We start from the raw sequence: 12,508 nt of genomic DNA on the forward strand, positions 1-12,508 counted from the left end.
ATATATATATATATATAATACTGTTGCAATAGGGATATTGGGACCAATGAAACATTCACTGCCTGAAAGGTTCATAGTATAGAGAAAACCCAAATTAAGCTCTCTTTTCCCTTAGGTTCATAGTATAGAGAAAACCCAAATTAAGCTCTCTTTTCCCTTGCTTTGTTCCTCCATTCTGGCTAGAAAAGTAACCAAGCCTCCTTGCTAGTATGCTCAAAACTAAAGGCGGAAAAACAGAGGTAATATACAAGTAAAATATGCATGCAATAGAAGAAGCAAGAAAATGAATTCCAGGAAGTTAGACCAGCCTTAAGCCACCCACTTACCCTACAAATACAGCAAGACCTTAGCCAAAAGATACACATGCTTTGAGGACAAACCCAACGCTAACTTCACAATGCAAACCACATATTGTACATGTCCAAGGTTTTATACTGGAGAATTGATGATTATCAGCAATAAAATTCCCAAAATCACATAGTGAAACAGACAAACAGAAGTTAACAAACAAAAGACACTGCTATATTTACATGCATGAGTTGAAAGGTTAGCTAAACCGTGTTAGCAACAACTAAATCACATCAATGTAAAGGAAACAAAGATCAATATTTCCAGAGGCTGCAGAAGCATAAATACACAAGCAATATCATAACCACCTGCTGTATGTCGGAGGAGAGAAACTAAACAAAAGAAACACTGAAGTTCTAATTATGTTTCATTTAGCTCTTCTGAGTTTTTTCCACGTATGCCTGCAGCAAAAGGAAACAAAGTTAACAGAAGATACCGAGCAAAATTACACCCCAAGTAAAAACTACCCGTTTGACATAATCTAAGTTGGGGGAAAAAATGTCCTATTTCAAAACATAATTATGGAAAGTCAATCTAGTTAGCAGGCCCATAGTATGAACTAGAAGATAAGACGGGAAGAAAGGATTTACTCAGCCAAGAAGTCAAAGGTTACAACCACGTTATGTTAGGTTTGAGTTCCCATAAAGAAACCTAAAAGCAAAGTGAATACGTACATTTTCTTTACTATTAAAGGTTTTCTTCCTATGGGATGCAAGAAGTTTCTTTTCATAATTTCAATTACTATGGAAACAAAAGCAATCAGGCATAACATCAGAGCTTCTGATTTCTTTTGATAGGTAAACACATCTAACACATGCACAGGGGTTAATCCTACCCTCTACCATCTCCTTCGTGGGGAGGACATATCATTTGATCCAAAAGACCATCGCAACATCAAAGTTTCTAATGTCCAACTTGGTTGCCAAGAATATCAATTAAAGCAAAAAGATAAGGAAGCTACTAACTTTAAATTGGCTCCTAGCTTTAATTTGGTTGCCCTAAATTATTGCTCTTTTCCTCTATCTTAATTTTCACTTCATTTTGTTTCATTTTATTTTATTTTGATCTTTTGCTATCTGGGTCCCTGCAAAAAGAATGGAAATTTAAATGGATATTTGTGATTTTGAAGCTGTAAGTCGAATTTGAAACATTATTGAGATCTTGGCTGTATGATTCAATTTGTGAGTAGATGGACTAAACATACAAAAATGGATAAGAAAAGCAAATTCCTATTATAAATTGTTTTCAGATAGGAAATTTTTAACCAGGCATGGGAAGAGAACCTAGACCAGTCCTAAATTGAACCAACATAATTCTTTGTAGGTCTGGTTTCATTTGGCAGTTCAATTTAGAAAGTTGAGTGGCCACGTCTAAAAACGTTACAACCCGATCCAACTTGAACCAGGTTGCATCCTATTTATTAGGGACAAGCATTGAATGAAACAACAATAGTAAATTTTCATAAGATAATGCAACCCTTGTCCACTAAATAAGGATATTAAAAAGTTGGGGAAATTACACTAAACCTCCCCAAACTAACACCTCTTTTGCAAAGATGCCTCCAAATGTCAATTGCTCACATTTAGCTCCTTTAAACAATCATTTAGTTGAAATTTACACCGTCTGATAGATTTTGGCAATAAAATGGACAGAAATTTTCCCAAGTGACATACATGTGCACAATTTTGACTTGAAATACCCAACTATCCTTTGTCAAAAAAAATCAAACAAAAACAGATAGAGGTGACAGAAGAACAACTTAAGTAGCTCCAAGTAAGAAAAAAATTGCACAGATCAGTCACTTAAGCAACTTTCCGTCCATTTTAATGCCAAAATCTAGCAGATTGTGCAAATTGTAACAAAAATGAGAGTTTGAAGGGATCAAGTATCACAAATGATAATATGGAGTCGTCTTTACAAAAGGAATATCAGTTTTGGGAAGGTTAAGTATAATTTTCCCTAAAAACTAGGAATTAGGTGGTACAAAAGCTTTAAAGAAACTAGAGGATAAAAAGAACTGGAAAGAAAGAAAACAATTTCTAGAGTTGTCACCACATTCACATATCTGAAATTAATAAATGAACCACCACTCACCTGCACTAATTTGGTAAGTTTTGGTTTTGAAGATGACAAATAATGGTCAATTTTCTCTTCTGTCTGAGGGATATTAGCAGCTTGCATGGTACTGGTCACTTTGTCGACTACCTTCTTCACTATAGTCTTGTAAGCATCTTTGCTGATTTGGCCTTCCTTCCATGTGGGTTTTAGTAGTTCCTTAACAAACTCCACAAGTGCAAATTTAAATGCACGAATACCTTTCACATCTTTGCTTTTCTTGCCCTCATCCACTCCAGCATCTCCATCAGCATTCTCCAAAGGACCATCCTCTTCGGCATTTTGGCTCCCCTCTCGTGCTTTCTTGCTTTCCTCAGCCCCAAATCCATTATTTTCCATAACAACCTCACCGATTGCACCTGTCTCCAGCTGATTTGTCTGATGGCTCTTGTGATTTGGTTCTTCTGAAATGCCAGTCCTATGAAAATCACTGCCATTTTGTCCACCAGGAAAAGATGATGGGGACATGTTTTTAAATGGCATTTCTGATTTTCCATCTAGAGAACTTTTCTGCCCAGTTGGAGTTGGTGGAAAGCCTAAATGATTCTTACTACTGTCAGGCTTCTTAGACTCTATGCTATCACATATAGGATCATACTGCTGGGATCCAATGGCTGGATCTGGCTGAATGAATGATGCCAAAACTGGCTGAACAGAAGCTTCAGACTTGGCAAAGGAAGGAATATCCAATGAATTACGGGAGTTTAGAGAAGCATAAAGTTGTGGAATCTGTTGTCCATCTCCAAGTAACTGAGCCAGAGAGGTTCTTAGTTTGGTAAAATGGGTGAGCTGATCGCCACTTACCACGCTCTGACTAGGAGGAATTCCAGGATTTAATTGTGATGTACTGACATCCACAATGTCTGGTTTGATGAGTGATTTTCCCTCTGGAGAAAATGCCACATTTTGCTGATATTTAATAGTTCCTCCTCTTGAAGGGGCAGTGGGTGTTGCCACTTGATTTTGTCCAACAGAACTTATATTTGAAAGAGGTAAGGAGCTCAAACTCCGGCCGTTTTGGTCAAAGAATTGTCCTGGCGTGATATTGGCAGAAAAATTTAGATCAATGCACGAACCAACAGGTTTTTCAACTGCATTTTTATCATCACGTGACAATACAATAGCACCATTCTCCATCAAATTGTGGTTATGTTGGAAATAAGATTTTTCATTTATTATTGGTAGCGCATCATGCATCCGAACTGACGCCTCTTGAGTTATATCCTGTCCCCGAGTCACTGAAGATGTATCATACGGACCAAGAGATTGTGAAGCCTGTGTAGCGTGACCATGCTCTTGTTTCACAACGGGGTTCGCAGACTGTACGCTATAATTCCAATCAGGTGACATGTCCATATCACCGAGCCATTTCTCAGCACCTCTTGATTCAGAAACACCCATGCTAACACCAGCATTTTCTTCCATCCACGGGTTCCCGGCCTTCTCATTGCTCACACCTGCTTTATGACCAACTGTGGGATCGCCACCAGTTTTCTTCTCTTTGTCCAAACCATGGCCCCATCTAGTATCATCCATGGACCAAGCACTGAACCTTGGTTCTGGGGTACCCAATTTTTCATTATTGTCCCCACTTCTTGTAGCATCTGAGACACTAACTGGATCACCCCATTCACTCCATTTTGGTCCATCCCATGACCGATCCACATCATCTGAATTGTGACGCAGCCCCAACCTATCGTCTCGTGACCTTCCATCAGGACTTACACCTGCCTGACCATGATGAGAAAACCGGCAATATTTCCCATTACGACAATTTCCCACAGCAAAGAATTTACAAGGAACATCACGACCCCTGCGGTGTTCAGGCTCACCACCGCGCTCAAAAGATATATCTCTATTCCTATGACTTTCCCTTTCTCTAATGACATCATTTCCAGACCCTTTACTGAAACCATCAGAAGAACCATCATGGGCATACCTGCAAGATGCCCCCCTCCAACACTTTCCTCTCATAAACTCGGTACAATATGTAGTAGATCTTCCTACCCTTGATGTATAGTCCCTAGTATCACGTGGAGAGGAATATTTTGAATCTCCATCTTTACTGTGTCTACTTTCCCTGCTATCCTCATAATGTTGATTACCCTGGTGAAGAAACTGGCAATGATTGCCTCTCCTGCATCTCCCAGCGAGAAAATCTTTACATAATTGAGTTGATGCTCCTCTGCTTCTACTTCTCTCATGGAATCCTGATTCCCGCCTAATGCCTCGAATAGGGCTTCTACTCCTGCTCCGGCTCCTGCTACTTCTACTCCGACCCCTGTACATCATATTCATAGATAAGGCAAGACAAATTAAGAAACCAACTGCATTTGGCTCCTCACTAGGAGGAAGGACATACTGCTGTGTTCCAAATACAGAATTATACACATATTTGATACATGATTCAGTGTAATTATGGAATCATACACTCATACGTTAGGAAAATTTAATATATGGATGATAGTAATTGATGCATCATATATATGAAGTAGCACTAATAATAAGCTTAGAGACAGAAGTCCACAAAACTTACAAAAGTTGGACAATTTTCCAAAATGGGCATGATAATTGGAGAATCAACTGTAAGATAAAAGGAGGGAAACCAAAAGGAGTGGAGAATCAAACCTGAGTGACCTGGTCCAACCATTTTTAGGGGAGTGACTACGACTTTGCTGTCTCCATTCATCAAGGCCAGGAGACATTTTTGTGCTGTAACTTCCATCTCCATCCTCCCATGCCACAGTGGGTTCCCAATTTCTGCTGCGGCCTTTATTGAAGCTATTATCCTTAAGTGAACCTCTGCTTCTTGGCAAAGGTTCTCCAGATGCCAATCCCAAATCACGCTTCGACTTTAGCAAATCATTCGCCTCCAGATCATATAACTTTGAATTATTACTACCAGCAACTTCTGGAGAGAGCCATCCAGGTTCTAATTCTTTATCATGAAAAGAGATACCTGCTTTTCCAGGCCAACAATCATCTGCTACATTTTTGGGTTCAAAGTGACGCTCTTCTCTCAAATCCCACTTAGAACTACGTTTTCTGCCACTGCCACTCATTTCTCTCGAGCAAAATGCCTTGCCACCTTCTTTTAGTTGAGTTAGGTATAATCTGGAGGCAAGGATAAAAACAGATAAATCAATCTCGATGACATAAAACCCCTCTCCACTTTTTCACTTTATTTTCTTCTCGAAGTCTGCTGTAGTGTTAATTTGAAATCTTCAGCAGTTATTATTTTCCCCCTCACAAATTATTGAGGAAACAAGTCGTACATCATGCACTAACTTGATTGAGTCCAAATAAAAATCAAAGGAAATAAATAGAAAAACTAAAATTAAAAGCTTAGCTAATCCAAATTATTAATCCAGTTAATCTAAAAGACTGTCCAAGGATTATTTAAAAGAGATTTGACACATAATTCAAGGAATAAACGGTGTTTCATAGATTAGATCTAACCGACATAAATATTGGTCACCTTCCATCCCACCTCACAGACCAAATATCTTACGGCAATTTTTGCTCAGACATTATTGGTTAAAAATCGATATTTTTTCCAATGTACAATATTATTGGCTTCAAACCAATGATATCGTAATTCTTTTTTTTAATAAATAATCGAAATATCATTAAAAGATTATGGCATCCAGGAAATATACAAGAGAAGCCACCTAACTCATAGTTGATAGTTGATATATTAACTCATAGATGATAGTTGATATTGTAAGTCACAAATTTCAGTTGGTTAATCTATACATCTCAGGTCATGACAAGCTTAAATTTATCCAGGAACATCCAAACCGAGCCTGAACATCCAACTATTTTAGGATCCTCTACAATCCTAGTGAAGGGATGGGAATAAAAGATTTTCAAATCCACATTATTTTTTTAATATTGTGGCACTTCAAAAAAATGTCCAAAATATTCTTCCCCAAAGCCACATGCTCAACTTCCTATCTAGGAGAAAGGTTTATATGTCAAAATCTGATGCTTGATGCACGTTCATTATTATTTTTTTTTTTAATAATGTATTCAAAAATTCATATGTCACACTCCCAACATCCGAAATTACTTATAAAAGAAAAGATTCCGCAATTACATATAATAGAACCCTAGGCATATGACACAACAATAACTTTCTTAAAGAGGCTGAATTTTCAACTTGGCATACATACATATAAATAGCTGCGCATGTATGTTTTTGTGTGTGTGCATGTGTCCATGTTGAATCTCCTAAAGACGTAACCATCACTTGCATGTATCCACCCGGTTTTAAATGTGAGGATTCTTATGTCGCAGATTTTAACTCTGATTCGGACTTATCTATATATAACATGGACCAAACCAGGAGTCATATATATATATATATATAAGTGATTGAAATATATAAGTATTCGAAATATCATTAAAAGTGAAAGTACAACTTAAGTATAAAAGTATACAAAAGAAACACCTAACTAGAAGAAGAAGAAAAAAGAATTTGGCAATCATGAATGCTAATCTCCAATAGAGTTACAAACGCAGTATCCAAATATAAAGAGAATAAAAAAAGGGCTTAAGCTCCTCCAACATCCTCTAGCCGTCCTCAAAGATTCAATCATTCTTTTCCCTCCAAAGGCACCACAAAAGACAAGAAGGCATTATCTTTCATACCATAGAACTCTGAGTACTACCACCCATCCAACAAGAAGCGAATAAATTTACTACTTGATTAGGCATAACCCACGACAACCCAAAGCAACTGATAAAAGCATTCCATAAGGCACAAACAACCTAACTAAGGAGTAGAATATGATCCATGACTCCCCTTTCCTCTTCATACAACATCTATTGACCATAATAACATGCCGCTTCCTAAGATTTTTTTTTTTTTTTTTTTTTTTGATAAGTATTTAAAAAACTGTAAAATCTTGTTGTAAGATTATTTATGGTAAAGATCTTCCTTAAGGCCACCGACCAAGCAAAAAAAGTCACTCTCAAAGGAACCTTGGTCCGTCAAATATTATTCCAAGGAAAATGAACGACATCATTACAAACAAAGACATTATAGAAGAATCTAACAATGAACACCCCTTTTTTATGAGACCCACCAAAGCTTGTCTTCGTCTTTTCGTCTTACTCTACTGGAATATAACAAATTAAAGAACGATGCAAAGACATCCACCTCCCGCTTGAGAACCACTCGAATGAAACTTATGTTACTAAGGGGAACCACTAGAAAACTCCAAATGATCTGCTACTAAAGCATCCTTCACACAAGCGATACTAAATAAGTACGAAAAAACTTCCTTAAGGGCCTTCTCCCCACACCACGCATCGTGCCAAAATCTAATATTGGAGTTATCTCCCATTTCAAATCTGGTATGACTGGAAAACATCATCCATCTCTTCTTGATATTCTTCCATAATCCCACCCCAAACAGTCCAGAAGGTTCAATAGAACACCATCCACCCCATGAACTACTATATTTAGCATCCACAACAATTCTCTACCATACCCCTCTCTCATGTACATAGCGCCAAAACAATTTCCTTAAAAGAGCACAATTGAACATTCTCAAATTCCAAATCCCCACCCTCCCTTAGAGATCATGAGCAAACCTTAGACCAGTTAATCAGGTGAAATTTGAACTCTTTACCTATCCCATCCCATAAGAAGTCTCAATGGATCTTCTCTATGTGGTTTGCAACACCAGCAGGAAGGGAAAAAATAAAAAATAAAAAGAGACATGTAAGTACATAGGTAAATTGAAAATGGTGCTCTTAATAAGGGTAACCATGTCACCCATAAATAAATACATCATTTCCAACTAGTCAACTGACGCTCTATCTATTCAACAACATCGTCCCAAATAAACTTGGCCTTGTAGAAGGCCCCCAACGAAAGACCAAGATACTTCAAAGGAAAAGGAGAAACCCCACATTATCAACATTACCCAAACGAACCAACTCTAACTTAGCTAGGTTAACCTTCAAACCAAAGAGAGCTTCAAAACATACGAAAAAGCACATAGATCAAAGGTGATCAGGATTGGCACCACAAAAAGCCAAAGTGACGTTTGCAAACAAGTGCGATATATTAACAACACCAAAGTGCCTAAACCCAACAATAAAGCTTGAGATAAAGCATCCATCAACAATTGCATAAAGCACTTTACTTAAGTCCTCCATGGCAATAACAAACAAAAAAGAAAACAAAGGATCTCCTTCTCTCAAACTGCGGGAGCTACTGAAAAAATTGGACTCATCACCATTCACCAAAATAGAGAAGCACACTGGAGAGAAAAAATGCGCTATCCAAGAGCGTCATTTCTCCCCAAATCCACACCTCTTCAACAAATATGATAAGAACTCACAAGGATCTGCCTACCTTTAACAAAGGCATTATGGGGCTTCAAAGTAATCTTCTCCACTACCTTCTCAACCTGTTGATACAGACTTTGGCAATAATCTTTTAAACACCACTCACAAGACTAATAGGCCAAAAGTCCTTAAGATCAATAGCCTCAAATACTTCGGAATGGGAGTGACAAACGTGGCACTAAGGCTTTTTTCAAACTTACTACTAGCATGAAAGTCATGGAACACCCCTATAATGTCTACCTTGATCACATCCCAACAAACTTGGAAAAAAGCCATAGAAAAACCATCATGACTTAGAGCCTTATCACCGTTCATATCTTTCACCACCTCTAGGAACTCACTATTTTCAAATGGATCCTCCCAAGAGGCCTCCTCCTCATCTATAGAGTCAAAAGCAAGGCCATCCAACTTAGGCCGCTAGCTGGGGGAAAAAAACAGTCTCATACAACTGAACAATATGTTCCCTGATAACAAGTTGGTTGGAAGAAACTGAGCTCTTTACTGACAACGATTCGATTGAGTAGTTCCTCCTATTCAAGTTGGCCACCCAATGAAAAAATCTCTGTACATTTATCACCTTCTTTTAGCCAAAGAACCCTTGACTTTTGTCTCCAACTTACTGACAAATGGGATTCTTGCAATAGTTTTTATTTTTTCTGCCAAAAGCTGGAAAAGGCACAATTGATTTACTTGACCCAATTTTAGAAAACAAGTCTTGCCTAAGCATGCAATCATGCACACATTATTTGATCAAACATTTTGAAACACATCTTGCCTAATCGTGCAATCATGTATGCATTATTTGATCATACATTTTATTTCAGTAAATCATCGCTTGTTAATACAAGCAAACAACTTGAGGTTGACAAACTAGAGGATTCTCTAAAGTACCCTCTTTTTGCAATGAGTTAGACAACCCCACTATCTACCCACTTGATAATTAGTTAGTACTTTCAAATGCAAGGAAGAGAATATTTTTTCAGCATGTGATTGTAGTCAGCCCAAACTAAAAAAAGCTTGGAAACACCACAGGAATGGTATAAACTTTGAAAGCAGCACATGAAACCTATTTAAACCTAGAAACTTTGTTTAAACATAAAAAGAAATATTTCAGAAGATCAACTCAAAACCTTCGAGGCCTACCACCTCTTAGCAACCATAGGCAAGCACATACAAGACTTGATTAAATTGAATTTTTCCTTTTGGGGATGGTGGGCAAGTAAATAAATTGATATTCACATATCCCATTCCTATGAATTTAAGAAATGACAACTCCGCAAAGTACCATTACTTTAATTTTTAAAAAACCAGTAAAATACACTCAAAGACCGAGAGAAATCATAAGTTTCAATGATAATAACAACTATTGGTACATGGGTTGTACTTCATTATTAAAGAAGAGAAAATAACTTAAATGCCACATATTAAGCATCAAGCCTCACTTTTTCCTCACAAAACCAGCGCAATAGAAAATCTTCAATATCTTGGTGATGTATCAAAATATCTCCTAAAACTCCCAATGATCCAATTTCTCAGCAATGCTACCAAGCAGCAACATCTGAATTTTTGATATAGCATTTGGTTTTACACTTATTAGTCTTTCAAGTTTGAATAGCATTAGAGAGTCTCATTTCTCATGCCAGATTACTTCAACAGAAAAGCAATGAAGATAATATCATTTAGCATTCAGCACACTCAACAATGCATTACTTCACAAGCTCAAATACATTTCTCCTAGTAGAAAGAAGCTTCACTCCCAATCATGGAAAACTTTCATCTCCGAAAAGTTGTAGCATGTTCTACACAGATATTATTAGATGTCCCAAAATTCTCATATATACTCTGTTCTCTTGATATTTAATGTACATATAGGCACAAATCTTGCTTTCAATCAACAAATAATCGCTCTTAAAGGATAAAAGTCTGCTAGACTTTAGTATGTATTTTGTTCCAAGCTTTTTATCTCCGTCACAGCATTGATGTACTTTGAGCATCAAAAACTTCAATAAGAGTTACTCTGAAGGTCGATGTATTCTTTTCCCAGTTTTTGAACCAAGGTTTTATGAAGCTATCTCAAAAGCTTTTGGAGCAATCTCCACTAATACAACATGACAAAGATCCATTAATATGTGCAAATATCCCATGTTTCACTTCTGGAAGGATAAATATCACTGCAAATATCATTGTATCAATTCTTTCGAATGCACTTGGTAATCCCTCCATGCAATGAACCCGTGAAAATACTGCATAAAAATTATATGTGATATTAGCACTCAGCTAGATGGACTCTTATTTAGAGGCACAGAACTAAAGCACAGATGAGACTGCCTATCCTGGTACCCAGTCTTTTGGTGTTTAAGCAATCCACCTGAGCACAAAGGTGAGATTTAAGACTCAATCAAAGATTTCACTAGTATACTTACTGTTATTAGAATTTTCCATATTCTAACAACTGCAATTATTTTATCAATATTTGAAAACCATCTACTTCTACTCACAAATCCATACAGGATTGAACCGATAACTTCACCATCCACCACTTTGTTTATCAGGGCAGAGATGCCATCTAACCCATGGAACATCGCCATAACATCATAATTCTATGAGTTAATTGCATATAAAGCAAATAGATGCGTAGAGAAACACTTCCAAACTAACAGACAAGTTTTGCAGCAATCTTCAAGAATTATTTATCTAACATTGCTCCCAATCCCATTCACAATCCTTTAAAAAAAATTTACATAACAAAGCTAACAAAACTGTAAAGAACAACCGCTACTAAACAAGCATATCTGGGTATCAGAAGAAAAAAAAAATGCATCTTGTAGCACACGTTATTCTCGATTCACTCGCAATATCGGGAAAAAAAATCATATTTTTGACTTCGGAATTCAATTCTTTATTTATATTTGTGACAGTTCCAGGTAAAACCCTAAAGCCCAATAAAGGGTTTCCTATGATAAAGCATCATTCAACAAACTAATGAATCCAAATTGCACAAAGACAGAGTTCAAACCACACTTACAAATTCCCGGCACAAATACCAAAAACTAAAACCCTAAAAGCCCAAAGTTTGAAGTTCGAGAACCTTATAGCTATATGAATTCAGATCAAAATCAACAATCAGATAGAAAAAGCAACGAATAAAACCCTAGAAACAAAGAAAATGTGCACAAATACATTGCAAGATCGAACAAGTGAGAGTGCGAACAGAGGACTCACAAAGAATCAGAGAGAGAGAGCTCCGAGAATCTGATGTGCAAGTGAATGAAGCCCGCGCGAGCGAACAAAGGGAGAATCCGAGTGTGGCATGCTCGAGCCCCCTTGGACAGAGAGAGCTTGAGAGCAGTCTGGGTGAGATATTCCGAGACAAACCTAGGTTACCAAATAATCTTGCTTAGATTTTTCCTCCTGCTGATTTTTTTTTGCGGGCCACCCCTTTTTTGGACCTTTTTGCCTTTCTTTTTCGCTTTTTCTTGGGCCACATATAATTCCCTTTCTTTTTTCTTTTTTCTTTTTAATGTAAATTTTGACGTTAAGAGCTTTTATTTATCACTTAACATATTCAAAACCCAAATTGAAAAAATATAACTCCAACTAGATCCTTTTTGAAGATGATAAAATGGCCTATCAAAAAATAAAAAGCAGTTCCTAAGGGATAGCTCAATCGACTATGAACCAC

The 12,508-nt window shown here is 37.1% G+C and overlaps 1 protein-coding gene across 2 annotated transcripts in view; it reads right to left on the reverse strand.

Annotated features, from left to right (window-relative positions):
- The window catches only part of LOC132165330 (zinc finger CCCH domain-containing protein 38), a 13,196-nt gene extending 979 nt beyond the window's left edge, over window positions 1-12,217 (reverse strand). Inside the window, exons 1-4 of one of the 2 annotated variants that reach the window (XR_009438486.1) lie at window positions 12,049-12,217; window positions 5,092-5,577; window positions 2,443-4,744; window positions 657-749 (exon numbers count right to left, since the gene is read on the reverse strand). Coding sequence is in view for 1 of the 2 variants with exons in the window: in XM_059575849.1 (XP_059431832.1) it covers window positions 720-749; window positions 2,443-4,744; window positions 5,092-5,525 (2,766 nt within the window). In the remaining variant the exon portion in view is untranslated. Of the gene's footprint in view, window positions 1-449; window positions 750-2,442; window positions 4,745-5,091; window positions 5,578-12,048 lie in introns of those variants that run through there. The other variant, XM_059575849.1, reaches the window with a different exon arrangement.
- Between the last annotated feature and the right edge of the window lie 291 nt (window positions 12,218-12,508).

This window comes from Corylus avellana, chromosome ca11 (assembly GCF_901000735.1).
Source record: "Corylus avellana chromosome ca11, CavTom2PMs-1.0".
NCBI classification, from domain to species: Eukaryota; Viridiplantae; Streptophyta; class Magnoliopsida; order Fagales; family Betulaceae; genus Corylus; species Corylus avellana.